Source organism: Mauremys reevesii, linkage group 3 (genome assembly GCF_016161935.1).
Source record: "Mauremys reevesii isolate NIE-2019 linkage group 3, ASM1616193v1, whole genome shotgun sequence".
NCBI classification, from domain to species: Eukaryota; Metazoa; Chordata; order Testudines; family Geoemydidae; genus Mauremys; species Mauremys reevesii.
The window spans coordinates 207967678-207989348 of NC_052625.1; the positions used below are offsets into that span (position 1 = coordinate 207967678).

The 21671-nt window shown below is 50.0% G+C and overlaps 1 protein-coding gene across 2 annotated transcripts in view; it reads right to left on the reverse strand.

Annotated features, from left to right (window-relative positions):
• IFT172 (intraflagellar transport 172) overlaps positions 1-21671 on the reverse strand; it is a 119045-nt gene that overhangs the window by 87269 nt on the left and 10105 nt on the right. For both annotated transcript variants that reach the window (XM_039531272.1, XM_039531271.1), the window contains exons 5-13: positions 13718-13783; positions 13290-13369; positions 12706-12793; positions 9508-9722; positions 9290-9413; positions 7761-7856; positions 6755-6916; positions 4947-5000; positions 4222-4325 (exon numbers count right to left, since the gene is read on the reverse strand). In XM_039531272.1, the coding sequence (XP_039387206.1) occupies positions 4222-4325; positions 4947-5000; positions 6755-6916; positions 7761-7856; positions 9290-9413; positions 9508-9722; positions 12706-12793; positions 13290-13369; positions 13718-13783 (989 nt within the window). The remainder of the gene's footprint in view (positions 1-4221; positions 4326-4946; positions 5001-6754; positions 6917-7760; positions 7857-9289; positions 9414-9507; positions 9723-12705; positions 12794-13289; positions 13370-13717; positions 13784-21671) is intronic.

Here is a 21671-nt window from a genome sequence, read left to right on the forward strand (position 1 = left end):
CCAAGCTGAAAAGTCACCATCTTATTCGTCATGCATCCGACGAAGTGGGTATTCACCCACGAAAGCTCATGCTCCAAAACGTCTGTTAGTCTATAAGGTGCCACAAGACTCTTTGCTGCTTTTACAGATCCAGACTAACATGGCTACCCCTCTGATACTTGACATCTTATTAATCTCTCCTCATATGAAACTATTCCATACCCCTAATCATTTTTGTTGCCATTTTCTGAACGTTTTCTAATTCAAATATTGTGGGGCAATCACATTTGCACACAGTATTCAAGATGTGGGCGTCCCATGGATTTATATAGAGGCAATATGATATTTTCTGTCTTATTATCTATCCCTTTCTTAATGATGCCCAACATTCTGTTCACTTTTTTGACTGCCACTGCACATTGAGCGGATGTTTTCAGAGAACTATCCATGATGACTCTAAGCCCTGGTCTACACTATGAGTTTAGGTCGAATTTAGCAGTGTTAGATCGATTTAACCCTTCACCCGTCCACACGACTAAGCCATTTTTGTCGACTTAAAGGGCTCTTAAAATCGATTTCTGTACTCCTCCCCGATGAGGGGATTAGCGCTGAAATCGACCCTTGTGGGTCGAATTTGGGGTAGTGTGGACGCAATTCGACGGTATTGGCCTCCGGGAGCTATCCCAGAATGCTCTATTGTGACCGCTTTGGACAGCACTCTCAACTCAGATGCACTGGCCAGGTAGACAGGAAAAGCCCCGCGAACTTTTGAATTTAATTTCCTGTTTGGCCAGCGTGGCGAGCTGATCAGCACAGCTGACCATCCAGAGCTCATCAGCACAGGTGACCATGGAGTCCCAGAATCGCAAAAGAGCTCCACCGTGGACCACACGGGAGGTACGGGATCTGATCGCTGTATGGGGAGACGAATCCATGCTATCCAAACTCCATTCCTAAAGACGAAATGCTGGAATATTTGAAAAAAATCTCCAAGGGCATGAAGGACAGAGGTTATAACAGGGACCCGCAGCAGTGTGCATGAAACTTAAGGAGCTCAGGCAAGCCTATCAAAGAACCAGAGAGGCAAACGGCCGCTCCGGGTCTGAGCCCCAGACATGCCGCTTCTATGACGAGCTGCATGACATTCTAGGGTGTGCCCCTACAACTACCCGACCCCTGTGCTTCCCTCCTCCCCCACCCCTCCCGGGCTACCTTGGCAGTTATCCCCTCATTTGTGTCGAATTAATAAAGAATGCATGAATTTGAAACAATGACTTTATTGCCTCTGCAAGTGGAGATTAAAGGGGGGAGGGGAGGGCAGTTGGTTTACAGGGAAGTAGAGTGAACCAAGGGGGTGGGTTTTCATCAAGGAGAAACAAACAGGACTTTCACACTGTAGCCTGGCCAGTCATGAAACTGGTTTTCAAAGCTTCTCTGATGCACAGCGCGCCCTGCTGTGCTCTTCTAACCACCCTGGTGTCTGGCTGTGCGTAATCAGTGGCCAGGCCATTTGCCTCAACCTCCCACCCCACCATAAACGTCTCCCCCTTACTCTCACAGATATTGTGGCGCACACAGCAAGCAGTAATAAGGATGGGAATACTGGTTTCACTGAGGTCTAACCGAGTCAGTAAACTGCACTAGCGAGCTTTTAAACGTCCAAATGGGCATTCTACCACCATTCTGCACTTGCTCAGCCTATAGTTGAACTGCTCCTTACTACTGTCTAGGCTTCATGAGCCATGGAAGCAAGGGGTGGGCTGGGGTAGGTGCGACGGCACGGTGCTGCCAACTGGGAGAGCAGCCTGAGGCAGAACCCTCCAGCTGGCATGATATTCCAGGCAGGACTGAATCTCCATTAGACGAAACTTAAAGAAGAGAATGACCTAGAGTCATTCCCATTTTTGTCCAGGCCCCCCCAACCAACCTCACCGAGGCCGGCCAGGAGCACCATGTCTGCCCAGGCGCCCCCAACCAACTTAACCGAGGTCGGCCAGGAGCACCCACGGGGCAACAATGACTGTTAGCAGTCATATTGCACCATCTGCCATCCGCAAGGCAAGGGGATGCTGCTGTGTAGCACTGCAGTACCGCGTCTGCCAGCAGCACCAAGGAGACATACAGTGACAGTGAGCTGAGCAGGCTCCATGCTTGCCATGGTATGTCGTCTGCACGGGTAACCCAGGAAAAAATGCAAGAAACAATTTTTTGTCGTTGCTTTCATGGCGGGAGGGAGGGGGGCCTGATGACATGAACCACCTGATGACCCAGAACCACCCGCGACAATGTTTTTGCCCCATCAGGCATTGGGAACTCAACCCAGAATTCCAATGGGTGGCGGAGACTACGGGAACTGTGGGATAGCTACCACAGTGCAACACTCCGAAAGTCGACGCTAGCCTCGGTACTGTGGACGCACACCGCCGACTTAATGCACTTAGTGGGGACACACACAATTGACTGTATCAAATCGATTTCTAAAAAATCAATTTCTATTAAATCGACCTAATTTCGTAGTGTAGACATATCACTCAAGAGAGAGATCTTAGGGTAACAGCTAACTTAGACCCCATCATTTTATATGTATAGTTGGGATTGTGTTTTCCAATGTGCATTACTTTGCATTTAGCAACATTGAATTTCACCTGCAATTTTGTTGCCCAGTCACCCAGTCTTGTGAATGCCTTTGTAGCTCTTCGCAGTCTGCTTTGGACTTAACTATCTTGAGTAGTTTGTATCATCTGCAAATTTTTCCACCTCACTGTTTACCCCTTTTTTCAGATCATTTATGAATGTTAAATAGTACTAGTCCCCATACATATCCCTGGGAGACACCACTATTTACCTCTCTCCATTCTAAAAATTGGCCATTTATTCCTACCCTTTGTTTCCTATCTTTTAGCCAGTTACCAATCAATGAGAGAACCTTCCCTCTTATCCCATGACAGCTTACTCTGCTTAAGCGCCTTTGGTGAGGGACCTTGTCAAAGGCTTTCTGAAAATATAAGTACACTATATCCACTGGATCCCCCTGGTCCACATGCTTGCTGACCCCCTCAAGGAATTCTAGTAGATTGGTGAGGCATGATTTCCCTTAACAAAACCATGTTGATTCTTCCCCAACAAATTATGTTCACCTATGCGTCATCTTGACAATTTTGCTCTTTACTATAGTTTCAACCAGTTTGCCTGGTACTGAAGTCAGGCTTACTGGCCTATAATTGCCAGGATCACCTCTGGAGCCCTTTTTAAAAATTAGCATCACATTAGCTATCCTCCAGTCATTTGGTACAGAAGCTGATTTAAATGATAGTTTACAAACTACAGTTAGGAGTTCTGCAATTTCACTTGAGTTCCTTCCGAACTCTTGGGTGATACCATCTGGTCCTGGTGACTTATTACTGTTCAATTTATCAGTTTGTTCCAAAACCTCCTCTACTGACACCTCAATCTGGGACAGTTCCTCATATTTGTCACCTAAGAAGAATGGCTCAGGTTTGGGAATCTCCCTCACATCTTCAACCATGAAGACTGATGCAAAGAATTCATTTAGTTTCTCTGCAATGGCCTTTCAATATTCAACAAGAGGCCAGTTGCGAAGGAGAGAGAAGTGAAGAACAGATTTTTTTAGGGATAGAGCAAGACTCAGTGGCATTGAGACCTTCCATTTAGTGCCAGTCAGACCAGCTGGCCTCCAGGTGTGGGTTAGGGGTCCCTCTTCCGAAAGAGGAACACCAGAGTCATGCACAAAAGTGCATATGACAAATGTACTTCTGTCCTCCTATAACTACTGTGCACCCATTAGCCATAACAGTATCCACAGGCAGCAGATTTAATGAGGGTGTCTACACTACAGAGACTATGGCAGCCTAGCCCTGCAGTGTAGACATAGCCTACACCAACAGAAGGGGTTTCTCCATAGGTGTAGAAATACCACCTCCCCAAATGATGGTAGGTACGTGGACAGAAACATTCTTCTGCTGACGCACATGCACTTACACTGAGACTTAAGTCGGCAAAGCTATGTCAGTCAGAGACGTAAGATTTTTCACATCTGACCAATGTATCCACCTCAACCTAACTTTTAAGTGCAGGCTAAGCCTCAGAGACCATCCAGGAACAACATGGGTCTCATTGTGTCTCAGGGCTAGGACCCATGCAATGGGGACAATCTGGGATGTGATGGCCCCCGATCAGTCCCATGCCATCTCAAGGCAGTGCCTGTGGTGGTGCGACACTTACCTGATGAGATGAGGGTTCATAAACTCTGTGCGGACAGATCCCAGAATTTCATTGCTTCCATATTCCACTATAGTCAGCTCTCCGGCATTGAAGATCATGCAGACCTATAGGGAGACAGAAGACAGGACTCCTACAGCAGGCAGTGTGAGAGGAAGGTCTCAGTGGAGGAGCACAGGTAGTACCTGTGTTGGTGAAAGAGATGCCCTGCACCCTGACCTGGATTCACCCTCTCGGGCCAGGAGGAGAGCTCAGACTCTGGAGCTCATTCCATCCTTGGTCTCACTGCTGTGACTGCCACTAATCAGTACCAACGGGCTGAGGTTTCTTGTGCTGTAGGAGCCAGGCTGTAGGCTAGTAAGCCAACTCCTCCAAGCCTCTCAGCCCTGCCAGGTGAAGCAGGATTCCCCGCAGTGTCACATGTCTGCTCTCTGTACGTCTAATTTCCTCCAAGTGTCCTCCTCCTCTGCCCTAGCCCTCTGCTGCCAGGGCAGTGTTTCCACCCTTCTGTTGTGGAAACACTGCGTATGAAGCTCTCATACCAAAGGTTTGTTCTGCTCCCTGAAACATGGGCAGGGTAGGGAGCAGGCCACAGGCTGCATGAGTTGGGTGGACAGAATGAGGCATGGCAAAGAAATGGGCCACCCCAGGGGACAGACTTCATGTTTGCAGTTTGTGAATAGTGTGTTCAGCCAGGAGGGGGAAGAGTTTCACCCAATCCAACTCACGTTCTCGTTGTCAAAGAAAAACTTCTCGTTCCCTCCGGATCCTTGCCAGGCCACCTGCAACACAAGGGTGTGGAGTGAATGAGCGCTGCACTGGTGGTCCTTTTGCTGCTGTCACTGCACTGCAGGAATCTCAAGCTGCAGGCACCACAGGATCTGGAGGCAGCAAGATGGGATTCCAGCTAGCGATCAAAGCAGCAAAAGCATGTCAGCTCTGACTTCATCTCGATTGTTGCATCTGGCTTGGGTTCTGAAATCTCACTGCTATTTGGCTCTGTGGAACTAACCTCCTTCCACGCTCTGCAGCAGCACAGACAAGCCTGGTGCCTTCCATGCAAACAGCTGGAGTCAGCACAACGAGGGATGCTGCACAAGAGTTCACCTCCCAACACTTCAGGTGCCTGCACAGCCAGCGAGCAGTTTGCACTGCCATTCCTCCTACTTTTCCAGGTAATAAGACCCCCCACCCCCATCACTGGCTCCCCACTGAGCTGGCGTCAAATTTGAGCTCTCTGCCTTTGCTCCCAGGGCTCCAGCCTGCACCTTGGACCTGGGCTCCTTTCACATTCCCTCCACCAATGACACAGCCTGTCTATCCCTTCCTCTCCTTCTCTCACAGGCCTCCTCTCTGTGCCTTCCTCCATGCTGCCCCCATGCATGGAACACTCCCCAAGCTACCTTCCTGGCCTCAGTTAAACGCCTCTGTAGAATTCAGTGGAGCTGAAGTTCAGGAGAAAGGAGGAGAAGGGACAGAACCTCTGCCTGCCCTCTCCTCACCTCGCTGTTTAAGCTCTCACTTGAAGTGGGTCATGCTGACTACAGATTTGTCTCCCTTCTGTGCCGGAAGGTGCCTTTCCCGTCTCTCTGGCTACATCTACGCTGCAGCTAGGAGCTGTAATTCCCATTCACTAGCTTCTCAGCGGCAACCCAAAGCTGCTGCCTGTGCCACTGTGGTCACACTGCTATTTTCAGTGTGCTAGCTTGAGCAGAGCTAACGCATGATATCTACCAGAGCTAAGAATTACAGCTTTCAGCTGCAGTGTAGAGGTACCCTGTGAGGTGCCCAGCACACTTTTGGCAACTGAAAATAATTAACAACAGAATAGTTGTAGTGATGTCAAAGGGCAGTAAACAGACTGAGGCAGCAAACCCAGCCAGCCAGAGAAAGCGGCTGCAGTTGGTCCTTCCTCCTCCAAGCAGCAGCTTTCAGTCTAGCTTCAAGGAGCACAGGCAAGATAAACAGGAGAGTCAACTGACCACACCAAGACCTGATTCCTTATTAGAAACAAGTTTGGCTGGACGTGTGAGAGGAATACTGTGCACCGGAGAGATAAACCTGGAGATTAACTCCAGCCAACGCCTGCTCTGGCTCCCGAGCCGCAGTGTCACAGGCTCAGGTTCCTGAACAGGTGCTGTTGTTCCCAGCCCAGTTTAGCACTGTTGCTGGGGGCCATACATACGGCATCCCTTCCCCTGAGGATGCTACCGAAGCTGGGAACTGATGTCAGCAGGAGCTGCAATGGAGACAAGAAGTTCAGACTTGGCTGCTGAGCACAAAGCCCTTGACCCAGGTTTGGGAAGGGCACTGCGAGGGGATGAACCCTATGGGGCATTTCACCTGGCCTTAAAATGAAAGCTTTATCTAATACTTTACATTTCAAATGCTTAGCCCATTTATTCCATCTAAATTAACAGAACAGGCCCCAGATCCCACTACCAATTCTCTCAGCTAACCAGTCCCCACCAATGAGTCTGCCTGGGAATCCAGAGACACCAGGTCAACCCCACAGTCCTGCAGCGATTTCCAGTACCTCACTGAGCTTGTTGGAGTTCAGATCCCCCAGCAGCAGTGTATCTGAGGTATGGGCCACAAGGTACCTCTCCTTCCCCAAAATCTTCACCTCATCAATCTCATAGCCATAGTGGGATTTCAGCACCACTCGGGTTCCTGTGGAGAGGTTCTTCACAATGACCTGGAGAGAGTGGGGTGAGAGGTAAGGAAGCTCGCTGCCCCCTACAGGAGCACAACACAAGGTACATGTCTATCTGTCTAGGTAGTTCTATGCCCCAGCCCCTCACAAACACAGCACCCCTGCAGGAAAGGGAGCATTACCCCCCACCCCATTGTACCCATGGGGAGCTATGGCACAAGGAGACTGAGTGCCTTGAACAAGGGCACACAATGAGCCTACGTTAGATCCAGGAACTGATGCCAGGTCTGTCATCCCAGCTGCCCTCCACCACACACCCACACTGAATCTTGTTCCTAAAATATGCAAAAACATAAACGTTTCCCAGCAAACTGACCGAGATGGATCCCTTGGCTAGCAATGGGATTTTACCCTTGCCTGGTAATGCACTGTGTTGACTTCTGTGTATATTTTCCAAATTTTAGAGGCTAAAGTTTGGTGCGGGGTGGGCAGGAGGGCAAGGAGAGAGGCTGGATTCCGTTTCCAGACTTTTTAATATTTGGGTGTTTTAGAAGGCACAAGGCTTTCCAAGCCAGTGGAATTGTTTAAGCATTTTGCTGAATCCCAATGGCACTGTTAACTCTTTTGAACAGAATTTTTTAAACAAAGCTAATGTTTTATCGGGGATGGGTGTAAGCAGGAGCCCAGCTGTGAGAGCTTATGAGACCCGTCACAGCAGACTGGAGGGAGTCTCCAGGAGGGTCTGGGGACCGGGAGCGGGCTGGGGAGGCAGACCTGGGTGAGACAGGAGAGTAGCTGACAGTACTGAGGACTCCAAGCATGCCAGGTGACTGATTATCACAGCTTCACTCAGACACCTACTTCACACAGCCTATAATCTGCTTACCTGGCTCGGCCCCACATATGTCATTTCAAATTTATTCTTGTAAATGCTCCTGCGCAGGCAGCAATCAAACTGCTCCACCCCTCCACAAAGGGTGCCCTGGGGAGCAAACACAAGGCAGGTAGAGTGCAGCAAGTGAAGGTCCTTAGATACTGTAATCAAGTCACTCCTCAGGCTTCTTTTCGATAAACTAAACAGATGAAGCTCTCTCACTGTAAGACATTTGCTCCAGCCCTAGAATAATCGTTGTGGCTCTTTTCTGCACCCTCTCCAATTTTTCAACATCCTTCTTAAAAAGTGGACATCAGAACTGCATGAGTATTCCAGTACTGGGCTCACCAATGACGTATGCACAGGTAAAACCTCCTCCCGACTCATACTCACTACTCCCCTGCTTATCTATCCAAGGATCACATTAGAGTTTTTCGCTAGCACGTTACTCTGGGCGCTCATGTTGAGCTGTCTGTCCAATATGATCCCTTTCAGAGTCACTGCTTTCCAGGACAGAGCCTCTATTCTATAGGTATGGCCTACATTCCTTCTTCCTAGATGTCTGACCTTCTATTTGGCTGCATTAAAAACAAATTTGGTTGAATGGGCCCAGCTTACAAGCTATCCAGATTGCTCTATATGACTGCCCTGTCCTCAGTTATTTACCATTCCACCAAACTTTGTGTCACCACAAATTTGATCAGCAGTGATTTTATATCTACTGTCAAATCATTGAAGAAAATGTAGATTAGTGTCAGGCCTAGTACGATCCCTGTGGAATCCCGCTTGAAACACCGCCATTTAATGATGGATTCCCCACTGACAACTACTGTGTGAGGTCTGTCAGTCAGTTCTCAATTCATTAACATGTAGTCATTTTTTACATCGAATGTCATGCAGTACTAAGCCAAATGCCTTTCCATAGTCTCAGTATATTACACCGACTCAGTTATCCTTAGCAACCAAACTTCTAATCTTATCACAGAATGAGACCAGGTTTGTTTGAAAGACCAAGGTCTTACAAGGAACAGCCTAGTAGGGCACATCTTTTGCCATGGGGACTTTCAGCCTGGGATAATTTCGAACAGAATCCCCAAGGCAGAGACATGGGCACTCTCTGGTCCCTGGAATACAAGGGGTTAATGCCAGTTCAGCTCCTCCCCACCCCGCCAGGTGCTATGGGGAGACAGAGGGCACACTGCATTTGGGAAGGCCAGGCCAAACCCCTTCTGGTATTTTCCCTGGAGGAAGGAATCTTGCTGCTGCCGCTAAACCACCCCTTGTGCCATTTCTCAAACTCTCATGACTCATCACATACCAGACTGCAGCAACTTCTTTCCCACCTTAGATCCCACCCCTCCTCCTTGTGTTTCTAGGTCCCATCCCTCCCCCTTGGTCTCTGGCTGGCCCTCCCAGTGCCATGTCTTGTTGACTGTAGGGACACAGATCAGACTCCGCCATGCAGCAGGCAGCACTGTCACTCCAGGACACCTCAGGGTGGCTCTGGCGGAGGCTTGAGGCTATCACTTCATGGTACGCACCGCACAGAGCCTCGAGCCATCCCTCTTCCATGCTAAGGCTGTGATAGTATAAAGGTGTGCGATTTCTTTGGGTTTGGCTTCCTCCCAGGCACTCCTGCGGGGGCTCCAGTTCAACACCCTCAGCCTGTGGGAAGAGATGAAGCAGTGAACTTGAAAACATACAAGCTGCAGGCGAGGAAGGCCATTCTAAAGGAAAGGCCAGCCATTAGGCACCATACCTGTCATAGCTGCCAATGACAACTGACTGGCCCCCAGGGCTAGTGACTGCTGTGGTGAACTCCTTCTCCAAAGGGTCCCGGCTATAATCAAAGGTTTGAATTATGTGGCCTTCCTTTCCATAAGCTATAATCTTCTTATCGCAGCCTGCAGCCACGATACTGCTGGAAGCCCAGGTGAGGGCATATGGAGGGCAGGGGTGCGTCACCAATTTACCCTACAATAAACAAAACAGAAAGTCCTGAACAGAGCAGCAGCACCGGCAGCAGACTGAGCAGACCAGGTACAAAGCTCCCTGTGAGCTTGTTTAAAAAGTATGTTTCTAGACCAGCGGTCGGCAACCTTTCAGACGTGGTGTGCTGAGTCTTCATTTACTCACTCTAATTTAAGGGTTTGCGTGCCGGTAATACATTTTAAACCTTTTAGAAGGTCTCTCTCTATAAGTCTATAAACTATTGTTGCATGTAAAGTAAACAAGTTTTTTAAAATGTTTAAGAAGCTTCATTTAAAATTAAATTAAAATACAGATCTTATCAGTTTAGTGCAGTGGTTCTTAACCTGGGGTGCACGCACCCCCTGGGGCAGGGCCGGTGCAAGGATATTTTGCGCCCTAGGCAAAACTTCCACCTTGCCCCTCTCCGCACATCGGTTCATTGAGGAGCAAATCCCAATGAGCCTTTATAGACCCCAGGGGCCAGCCTGCCCAGGGGCCAGCTGTGCCCAGGGGCTGCTTCCCAGACCAGGTTTGCCCCTCCTCGCCCCCTGAACTCCCCTGGAGGGTGCACAGCACACCCCCCCCCCATGAGCCCTCCCCACCCAACCCCGGTGGCTCCTGCCCTGAGTCCACTCACTGGCTTTGCTGGGCTTTGGCTGCTGCAGAGCTTGGCAGGGAGGAGCTGCCTTCCAGAGGCACCGGAGAGCCAGAGCGTCCTGCTTGCGGCAGCAGCGAGCCCCAGCCATGGAGAAGCCAGCATGGTGCAGGGGGGCAGCGCCGCTAGCGGGGGCAGCCGCACCCCTCCTGCCCCTCCTGCCCAGGCTGCAGCCCAGCGCTCCCCACTGGGGGCTCCCGCAGGCTGCAGTGGATGTATGCAGGCGCCAGCCGCCATGCGTCCCCCGGCTTCCCCCTCGCCTAGGGTTACCATATTTCAACAATCAAAAAAGAGGGGAGAGCCCTGCCCTCATCCACTCCCTCCCACTTCCCACCCCGACTGCCCCCGTCAGAACCCCCAACCCCCCCGCTCCTTGTCCCCTGACTGCCTGCTCCTGGGACCCCTGCCCCTAACTTCCCCCCAGAACCCCACCCCCTACCTAAGCCTCCCTGCTCCTTGTCCCCTGACTTCCCCTTCTGAGACCCCACACCACCCTAACTGCCCCCCTAGGACCCTGCCCCCTACCTGTCCCCTGACTACCCCAACCCTTATCCACACCCCCGCTCCCAGACAGACCCCCAGACTCCCACGCCCCATCCAACCACTCCCCGCCCCCTGACAGGACCCTCAGAACTCCCGACCCATCCAACCCTCCCCCTGCTCCCTAACTGTCCCCTGGGACTCCCCTTACCATGGCCATGCCGGTCAGATGCTGGCTCCACGTGGAGGCAAAACACGCTGCCGGGCTGCTGTGCGCACAGCCCCTCCCCCGCAGAGTGCTGAGGCAGCGGGCGGGGCGGGGGGGGGGGGGAGAGCTGCGGGAGGGGCAGCGGTGGCTCACCTTCCAGGAGCTGCAGAACCCGAGAGTGGTGAGGGGGGAGCCGGGGGGCTGCAGCTCCTGCATGCTGGCGGCGGCCCTCGTGCGCCCCCCGGCTCCTCCCTCGCCACACTCGGGCCCTGCGGCTCCCGGAAGTGTGAGCCGCCACCGCTGCCCCTCCCGCAGCAGGCTCAGGGCCCTGCGCCCCAGCGGCTCAGACTCCTGGGAGCCGCAGAACCCAAGCGCGGTGAGGGGTAAGCCGGGGGCGCGCCTGCCCCCAGTCTGGGGTCCTGGCCGCCGGCCCCGCTCAGCCTCCTGCTGGCCTGGGGTTCTGTTCACTCAGCCAACAGCAGGCTGAGCGGGGCCGGCAGCCAGGACCCCAGCTGGCAGTCGCTTGCCAGGCAAAATCAGCACATGTGCCAAAGGGATTGCCGACCCCTGTTCTAGAGGGTTTCTAGTGCTGACTGTCAAAGTTGCCAAAGAAACAGCCTGAAACCAGAGCTCTGAGAGGAATGAGCTGCCCCATCACCTTAAGGTGTGTTAACTCTGAACTCTACTGTTGACAATTTAAATGTCAACAGCTAATGTAAGCCAAGAGACAATACCTAGGTAGAGACAGACCAACAGGAAACAATGAGATGCTATTGTCAGTATGACACAGCGTGGACACAGTACACCTTCGCCCTGGCAGAGTGATCTCTAAGACCCTGGGTAACATATATGCACAACCTACTCCAGCCAGGGAGGGAAGGGCTGAGTGGAAATGGCATTCCCTTTCCCCTGACCAAGGCCATGGGGTCCAGCATTCCACGATCAGAATGAGGTTTTGGGAAGACCATTGGAAGATGGTCTGGCTAGGTGGCACTCAGACACCACATCCAGCAAGAATTTGGGATGAGGACACCAGACGACTTTGCCCCTGTGGCACGTTGTGAAGGAGGATCAGCCACTAAAGCTGTTCACTTACTCTTCCTGTTACTGCAATTAAAATGCTGCTGTGAGTGACAGCTGGAATAAAGAGTACTCTTCCACCTTCTTGTCCACTATGGATAACTTGAAAAGCTTGGCTTGGGACTGTTTGGTCTCAAGCCTTCTCAGGAGGAAACCCAAGGTGATCGTTACAAATGGAAATCTCCTGTTAAAATCTGTTGGTGTAACTATGAAGAATACAACAGGGGGCAGTGGGAAGAAGGCAATACACATACCCCACAGCTCTCACAACTTGAGCACTGCTCTCCTGGGCACCAGGGTGCTCCCAGAGCCCCATGGAGATGTGGATAGCCTCGGGTCTCACAGGCACTGGGGTAATTCCCCTATCCACACAAATTCTAGATCTAGACACCCTTCCATGATTTAATCAGTGCTCCATTAGCCACGCAGTGATGAGAGCAATCTGCTGCCCCTCCTCTGACCTGCCCTCCCTTCCACAGGTCCCAGTTACTCTCCAGGCCTGGTGTGACTGGGGAGGAAGGATGTGTGCAAGAGGGAGTCTTTTCCAAAGAGCCATTCAGTACCTGTGATTCACCTGAGCCTTCGTCATCAAAGAAGTAGCGCACAATGGTTCCATCTGCATGGCCAGACAGGATCCCCTTCCCAGACACACTGTCAAGAGACACCAGGACAAGTCGGCATAGAGTCACAGCAGCACTCATAGTCCCACTTTTCCCTCCCATCCCCAGCTGATCTGATTCTCATGGGGTTGCAGGAGTCAATAGTAGCCCACTGTTTCTCCTTAGTTACTTCTTGATAGTGCCCACAATCTGCCCGATGGCACACACATCAAGCAGGTCTGGATCCTGCCCCAGAGAGCTCAAAGTCTCTGTAAAGACAAAGCAGACAGACTGACACGGGGAGGGTAAGGTGGGAAAGGAAGAGTATAGTGACCAGCTGGCATGTCTCGATAATGCAATGTTACTGTATTATTGGTAAAACACACAGAAGCCGGGAACCCCAAGGGAGTGGGGCTCTAGGCTTATTTATCTTTATAATGGAGCCTATGAAGCTGCCCCATCAGCACTAAGGAGGCCTCTTCAGAGCCAGCAGCTGGGTCAGGAGACTGAACTGGGGCAGCGGGAGCCTGCAGCAGCACCATACTCACTTGGAGGTTAATGAGACCACAAAAGAATCTGTGCCATAAATGGTGGAGGACTTGTTGGTCTTTGTATTTGCTAAACGAACCTGAGGGAGAGAAGGACACTGGTCAATGCAGTCTCCATCCTCATGTCATAAACAAGGATTCACAAGATGGCTTTTAAACAGAACGAGGGAGAGCTCTCATCTATGCTGGGCTGGCACCTTTAGGCCAAGCAGCAAGGTAAGAGATCGCATGGAGCGCCGTGGTCTCTGGTGGGTTGTGGGGGAGGAGTGGAAGCTGTAGTGGATGAATAACTCACTCTCACGACTGTGCAGCGTGGCATGAGAGACTCACGGGGAATTGGTGCAGTAGAGCAAGTCACCAGTATAATCCCTTCACTGCTGAGCAGTGCCCGGGGCCCATAACTCAGTGACAGCATTAGGCTTCTCTACCTTCCCCTCGGCGAGTCCAAAGACAATGATGTTCTCTGCTGGCCACAGCAAACAGGTCACTGCGCTCTGTCAGGGAAAGAGAAGTTAGAGCTCTCAGCCAAGCCAGAAGGCTTCCTGCCCCACAGGCGGCAATGCCACTCCAATTCAACACAGAGCTATTGGCACAGGAAGCCTGGAGCAGATATTAACAGGACAGCACCAGAATCCTCAGTGGGACTGAGATGAGAATCCCCACGGAGGAGCCTGGATTGGGCCCATTTGTGACGTTGTATGGAGTATGGGTGACCATTTATAATATTATGGATACCAATATTACAAAATTACAATAAGTCATACAAGATATGCCACATAAGGTATCAGTGGAAACTTTATAATTTGTCAAATATGATACTCTTATTTATATGTATGTATCATCTTTGTATGAGTTATAACTAGGTGTGATATACTTGTGCTGTGTATCTGGGTAACACCCCCAGACAGATTGGCATCAGCACTACCTAGCCTGCTTAATGGCCCATCAAGGGCAATCATCTGTACAATGAATCCACTGAGAGAAGGCAGGGGCTATGACTAGGGCTCCGTGTCTGTCACCGAGGTCGGTGAAGTCCGGATTCCATGACGTCCTGCTACCTCCGTGACTTCTGCAGCAGCTGGTGTGGCTGACCACTGGGGTGCCTGAGCGGCTGGCTCCAGGGACCGCATGAGCTGTGGCCGATGTGGCTGGCCCGGTGAGCAGCCACAGCTCAGTGGCTGCTGTCAGCAGTCTGGGGGCGGCCAGAGCAGCGGCTGGCCCCCCGGGGCTCCCCGCCCAGTGGCAGCGAGAGCTGCTGCTGGCCCCCGGGGCTCCCTCCACGTGGCAGCTGAAGCAGCAGTGGACCCCAACGGGGCTTCCCCCTGCAGCGGCGACTAGAGCGGCAGTGAGCCCCATGAGGCTTTTCCCCGCCACCCTCCCCCACAGGGCTTCCCCCTGGTGGAGGTTGGAGCAGCAGCAGGGCCCCCCAAGGGCTTCTCCCCCACCCCACAGCTGGTGCTGCAGGCCCCTCGGGCTTCGCCCCCAAGATTCAATCAGGATATTTATGGTATAAGTCATGGACAGGTCATAGGCTGTGATTTTTTTGTTTCTTGCCCGTGACCCGTCCATGACTTGTACTAAAAATACCCACGATTAAATCGTAGCCTTAGCTATGAGTCAGCAGGACATGTAGGGATATGCCTCTGGACTAGGGACTCCAAGCGCTTTTCCATGCCCATGTGCTGTGAGCTTGTGTTTGGGACAAAGGAAGTACAAGCCACCTGACAAATGATCCAAAAGGCAACTGCCTCTTCTCCATTTTCTCGTCAATCCTGCTTCTCACCACTGGAGCAACTTCTCTACAAACTGAAGCTTTGAACAAAGGACTGGTAGACCCATTCTGACACATGGCCAGAAAGGGTTAAGCAGCTTGCAGGCTAATTGACCCACATTCAACCTTTAGAAACATGTTAGAAAAGTATCTAAACAGGTGACAGACAGCTTCCTTTTGTGGACACCCAGCCAGCCAGTTGGCTGTGCAATCCCTCTTGGTGGTTGTTCTCTGCTTGCTTTACCCGTAAAGGGTTAACAAGCCCACAGGTAAAAGGAAAGGAGTGGGCACCTTACCAAAAGAGCAAATGGGAGGGCTAGAACCTTTTCAAATTGGGAAAAAATTTCCCTTTGTCTGTGTGGTGTTGTTGTCCGGGAAAGAGGGGAACGGGGAGCAGTTATGCTGTAAGAAGCTGAAAGCCAGGTACGAAAAAACCATCAGATCATACCTAGAGATTGTTTATCTGAAACCCCAGGTATGTAAGTAAACTGGGGATGTCTAGGAAGACGTGATTAGGTTTATTTCTGTTTATTTCTTACTGGCTTGTGGACTCCTCTGTGCTAACCCCAAATGCTTTTTGTTTTGCTTGTAATCTTTAAACTGGACCTCAAGAAGATTATTCTTGATGTTTAATTTTTGTAAGTGGGTTTTTTAAATCTAGCAAAAGCTAGAGTTCCAGATGTATTTTCTTTCTTTTTGTCTTTAATAAAATTTACCTTTTTTAAGAACAGGATTGGATTTTTGGTGTCCTAAGAGGTTTGTGCACAGGTTGTTTAAGTAGCTGGTGGCAACAGCTGATTTCCTGTTTTACTTTCTCAGCTCTTCCCCAGAGGGGGGTAGGGGGGTGAAAGGGCTTGAGGGTACCCCACAGGAAGGAATTCCCAAGTGCATCTTTCTGGTTTCAAAGGGTTTTTTTGCACTTGGCTTGCGGCAGCATCTACTCATCCAAAGTCAGAGAGAAGCTGTAGCCTTGGGAGTTTAATACAAGTTGGAGTGGCCAGTATTAATTTTTAAAATCCTTGCAGGCCCCCACCTTCAGCATTCGAAGTGCCAGAGTGGGGAATCAGCCTTGATAAGGGCTGTGACACTGCACCCCATATTCTTCACAGTGATATGATCATGACATAATTATGATGCATTTTATGCAAGATAAGTCACGAGAGATGGCACTGAAAAGGTTATGATTTGCTGAATATGACTATATTCGTATGCATGTATAATTTTTGTATCTGAAGTTATGAATATTGATTATGTATCTGTATTTCAAATGTAGTTACACCTGGGTGATGCCCACTAGACAAGATGCTTTCATTCTAGATAGTGGGTGGGCAAGGGCCATTAGGGAAGAACAACAGGCTTTAGGAGAAGCTTACCTCCTACCCGGTGAGCCTTCCTGTGAACGCGCCAAACAGCCTGTGAGTAATGACTGCTATGACTCAACAAGGACATGTGATGAGACCACATGTCTCTGGACTCCATCTCGGGATGTCAGTGTTTTTCCACAGACCGGTCTCAGAACCAAGATTTGTAACAAAAGGTTCCCGCCATATACAAAAACTATATAAGGCAGGGAGTGACATCATCTGGGGTTCTTCACTCCCCACCCAAGAAGACTCCTGGAAACACCTGAGGAAAAAAGACTGACCTGGGGGAAGTGCTGGACCCAGGCTAAAGGGATTTTTAGCCTGTGAATGGAACCCCTGGGGATCCCAAGCTGTAAGCAAGAGCAGCTCGCCCCTTAAGAATCTGCAGCCTGCTGGTATCATCTCTGGATATCAATAGCAGAGTCTCATCCTCAATCTATTTAAGTTTAGTTTGCGTTTTTTGTTTATTTGCTAGGTAATCTGCTTTGATCTCTTTGCTATCACTTAAAATCTATCTTTTGTAGTTAATAAACTTGTTTTTGCTTTATCTAAACCAGTGTGTGGGAATCATAACTCAGGGCAAAAGGCTGTTCCATAGTTCTGTCCCCATTGAGGGAGGGGGCGAATTTTATGAGCTTATGCTGTACAGTTCCCTGTGCAGTGCAAGACGGTGTAATTTTGGTTTATACTCCAGAGGGGGTGCATGCCTGAGGAGCTGGGAGTAGCTTTCCCAAGCACAGCATGGCCAGACAGCCTGCTTGTAACTGCAGCTGGGTGTGTCCCTACCTGTATGTATGCTGGTGAAAGTGCAGGCTGGAAGGCTGTGTAGCTTGTCACAGCAGGGAACCCAGGCTGGTGGGTCAGGAGGCTCAGTGGTACCCCAGTTCCAGGTGACACCCTGGGGGGAACCCATCACAAGGGCCATTCCACGTTAGATGGGCTAGAACTTTGAAATGCAAATCTATATTGTTAGAGAATTAGAGGTGATACTAATTGTAAGTGTCAAGTATCAGAGGGGTAGCCATGCCAGTCTGGATCTGTAAAAAGCGACAAAGAGTCCTGTGGCACCTTACAGAATAACAGACGTATTGGAGCATGAGCTTTCTTGGGTGAATACCCACTTTGTCAGATGCACGTAGTGGAAATTTCCAGAGGCAGGTATAAATATGCAGGCAAGAATCAGTCTAGAGATAACGAGGTTAGTTCAGTCAGGGAGGATGAGGCCCTCTTCTAGCAGTTGAGGTGTGAACACCAATAGAGGAGAAACTGCTTTTGTAGTTGGCTAGCCATTCACAGTCTTTGTTTAATCCTGAGCTGATGGTGTCAAATTTGCAAATGAAATGAAGCTCAGCAGTTTCTCTTTGAAGTCTGGTCCTGAAGTCTTTTTGCTGCAGGATGGATACCTTTAAATCTGCTATTGTGTATCCAGGGAGGCTGAAGTGTTCTCCTACAGGTTTTTGTATACTGCCATTCCTGATATCTGACTTGCGTCCATTTATCCTTTTATGTAGGGACTGTCCAGTTTGGCCGATGTACATAGCAGAGGGGCATTGCTGGCACATAATGGTGTATATTACATTGGTGGACGTGCAGGTGAATGAACCGGTGATGTTGTGGCTGATCTGGTTAAGTCCTGTGATGGTGTCGCTGGTGTAGATATGTGGGCAGAGTTAGCATCGAGGTTTGTTGCATGGATTGGTTCCTACGTTAGAATTACTACGGTTCAGTATGTGGTTGCTGGTGAGAATATGTTTAAGGTTGGCAGGTTGTCTGTGGGCGAGGACTGGCCTGCCTCCCAAGGCCTGTGAAAGCGGGGGATCGTTGTCCAGGATGGGTTGTAGATCACTGATGATGCATTGGAGGGGTTTTAGCTGAGGACTAGGTGATGGCCAATGGAGTTCTGTTGGTTTCTTTCTTGAGCTTGGTCTTGCAGCAGGAGACTTCTGGGTACACTTCTGGCTCTGTTGATTTGTTTCCTTATTTCCTTGTGCGGGTATCGTAGTTTTGAGAATGCTTGGTGAAGATCTTGCAGGTGTTGATGTCATTGATGACATTTGTCATTATGACAAATGTCCAGGGAGGAGTTTAAAAAATTGCTCAGGAATGCAGGAGTGAAATCAGGAAGGCCAAATCACACTTGGAGTTGCAGCTAGCAGGAGATGTTAAGAGTAACAAGAAGGGTTTCTTGAGGTATGTTAGCAACAAGAAGAAAGTCAAGGAAAGTGTGGGCCCCTTACTGAATGAGGGAGGCAACCTAGTGATGTGGAAAAAGCTAATGTACTCAATGCTTTTTTTGCCTCTGTCTTCACGAACAAGGTCAGCTCCCAGACTGCTGCACTGGGCAGCACAGTATGGGAAGGAGGTGACCAGCCCTCTGTGGAGAAAGAAGTGGTTCGGGACTATTGAGAAAAACTGGGCGAGCACAAGTCCATAGGGCCAGATGCGCTGCATCCGAGGATGCTAAAGGAGTTGACGGATGTGATTGCAGAGCCATTGGCCATTATCTTTGGCCTAGTCTACACTGGGGGTGGCGGGGGGGTCGATGTAAGATACGCAACTTCAGCTATGGGAATAGTGTAGCTGAAGTCGACGTATCTTATTTCGACTTACCTCCTGTCCTCACGGCGCGGGATCGACGGCTGCAGCTCCCCCGTCGACTCCACTTCCGCCTCTCGCCCTGGTGGAGTTCTGGAGTCGACGGGAATGCGTTTGGGGATTGATTTATCGTGTCTAGACGAGACGCGATATATCGATCCCCAATAGATCGATCGCTACCCACCAATCCAGCGGGTAGTGTGGATGTACCCTTTGAAAACTCATGGCGATCGGGGGAGGTCCCAGATGACTGGAAAAAGGCTAATCCCATCTTTAAAAAAAGGGAAGGAGGAGGATCCAGGGAACGACAGGCTAGTCAGCCTCACCTCAGTCCCTGGAAAAATCATGGAGCAGGTCCTCAAGGAATCAATTCTGAAGCACTTAGAGGAGAGGAAAGTGATCAGGAACAGTCAGCATGGATTCACCAAGGGCAAGTCATGCCTCACTAACCTAATTGCCTTCTATGACGAGATAACTGGGTCTGTGGATGAGGAGAAAGCAGTGGATGTGTTATTCCTTGACTTTAGCAAAGCTTTTGATACGGTCTCCCACAGTATTCTTGCCGGCAAGTTAAAGAAGTCTGGGCTGGATGAATGGACTATAAGGTGGATAGAAAGCTGGCTAGATCGTCGGGCTCAACGGGTAGTGATCAATGGCTCCATGTCTAGTTGGCAGCCGGTGTCAAGCGAAGTGCCCCAAGGGTCGGTCCTGGGGCTGGTTTTGTTCAATATCTTCATTAATGATCTGGAGGATGGCGTGGACTTCACTCTGGGCAAGTTTGCAGATGACACTAAACTGGGAGGAGTGGTAGATACGCTAGGGATAGGATACAGAGGGACCTAGACAAATTAGAGGATTGGGCCAAAAGAAACCTGATGAGGTTCAGCAAGGACAAGTGCAGAGTCCTGCACTTAGGACGGAAGAATCCCATGCACTGCTATAGACTAGGGACCGAATGGCTGGGCAGCAGTTCTGCAGAACGGGACCTAGGGGTTACAGTGGATGAGAAGCTGGATATGAGTCAGCAGTGTGCCCTTGTTGCCAAGAAGGCTAATGGCATTTTGGCCTTTATCAGTAGGGGCAGCAGATTGAGGGATGTGATCATTCCCCTCTATTCGACATTGGTGAGGCCTCATCTGGAGTAGTTTGTCCAGTTTTGGGCCCCACACTACAAGAAGGATGTGGAAAAATTGGGAAGAGTCCAGCGGAGGGCAACAAAAATGATTAGGGGGCTGGAGCACATGACTTATGAGGAGAGGCTGAGGGAACTGGGATTGTTTAGTCTGCAGAAGAGAAGAATGAGGGGGGATGTGATAGCTGCTTTCAACTACCTGAAAGGGGGTTCCAAAGAGGATGGATCTAGACTGTTCTCAGTGGTAACAGATGACAGAACAAGGAGTAATGGTCTCAAGTTGCAGTGGGGGAGGTTTAGGTTGGATATTAGGAAAAACTTTTTCACTAGGAGGGTGGTGAAGCACTGGAACGGGTTACCTAGGGAGGTGGTGGAATCTCCTTCCTTAGAGGTTTTTAAGATCAGGCTTGACAAAGCCCTGGCTGGGATGATTTAGTTGGGTTTGGTCCTGCTTTGAGCAGGCGGTTGGACTAGATGACCTCCTAAGCTCCCTTCCAACCCTGATATCCTATGATTCTATGATTAAAGGACTGGAAAATATGCCTTACAGTGACAGACTCAAGGAGCTCAATCTGTTTAGCTTAACAAAGAGAAGAAGAGGTGACTTGATCACAGTTGCAAGTACCTACATGGGGAACACAAATTTGACTAGTGGGTCACGCACTTCATTGCTTCTTTAGGCCGAGCTCATTGCAGATGCCCTCCAATCCCATTTTATTTCAAGGACTTGCTGCAAGCCCTAATCCCCTCCTTCATACTAGGGCCTCTGGGTGTGCCCCCCTTCCCTTTAATACCAGGGTCCTCCATTTGTCCCCCTCCCAGCCGGGATGCTATGTGTGATCTTATTCCCCCTTCCCTGAGACCTCCCCTTTACCCCATAACCCATGGGCTCTGAGTGAGACCCCATTCCCTTTATCAGGGTCCCCATTCTCCCCTACCAAGCCACAGGTTCTGTGTGCACCCCTTCTCCCACATTATTTCTCCTCTTTCTGCCTGGGAAATAAGTCCTTCAGGGTGCCAACATATTAAACTGTATTGGGAGGATGGGGAGAAATGAAATAGAGGTATTGTCATGCTGGAAGATGCTAATGGATGCCATTCAATCAGTTTTTGAGCTATAGACAATTGCAGAGGTGCTTGAAGCTATGGCTCTGCTAAACAGATATCAGGGGCTCCATGTGTCTCCCATGTTTTCCTTCTGGTTTTCCAATTTTCCCTCAAAAGCAACAGGTTCTGTTCACTGATGCCTAAAACATTCCGTGGAATTTTGGAACTGATCGGATATGCCACTCAGAAGTTGTCATGTTACATCCAAAACAGAGAAATGCCATTGGGTTGGGGATAGGGACTTATAAGCTTGGCCAATAACAGAAGGCTCTGCAGTCTAGCAGGCAGAGGTATAACAAGGTCCAATGGCTGGAAACTGAAGCTAGGTGAATTTAGACTCGACATAATGGGCAATTTTTTACAGTGAGAGTAATTAACCATAGGAACAACTTATCAAGCGCTCTGGTGGATCC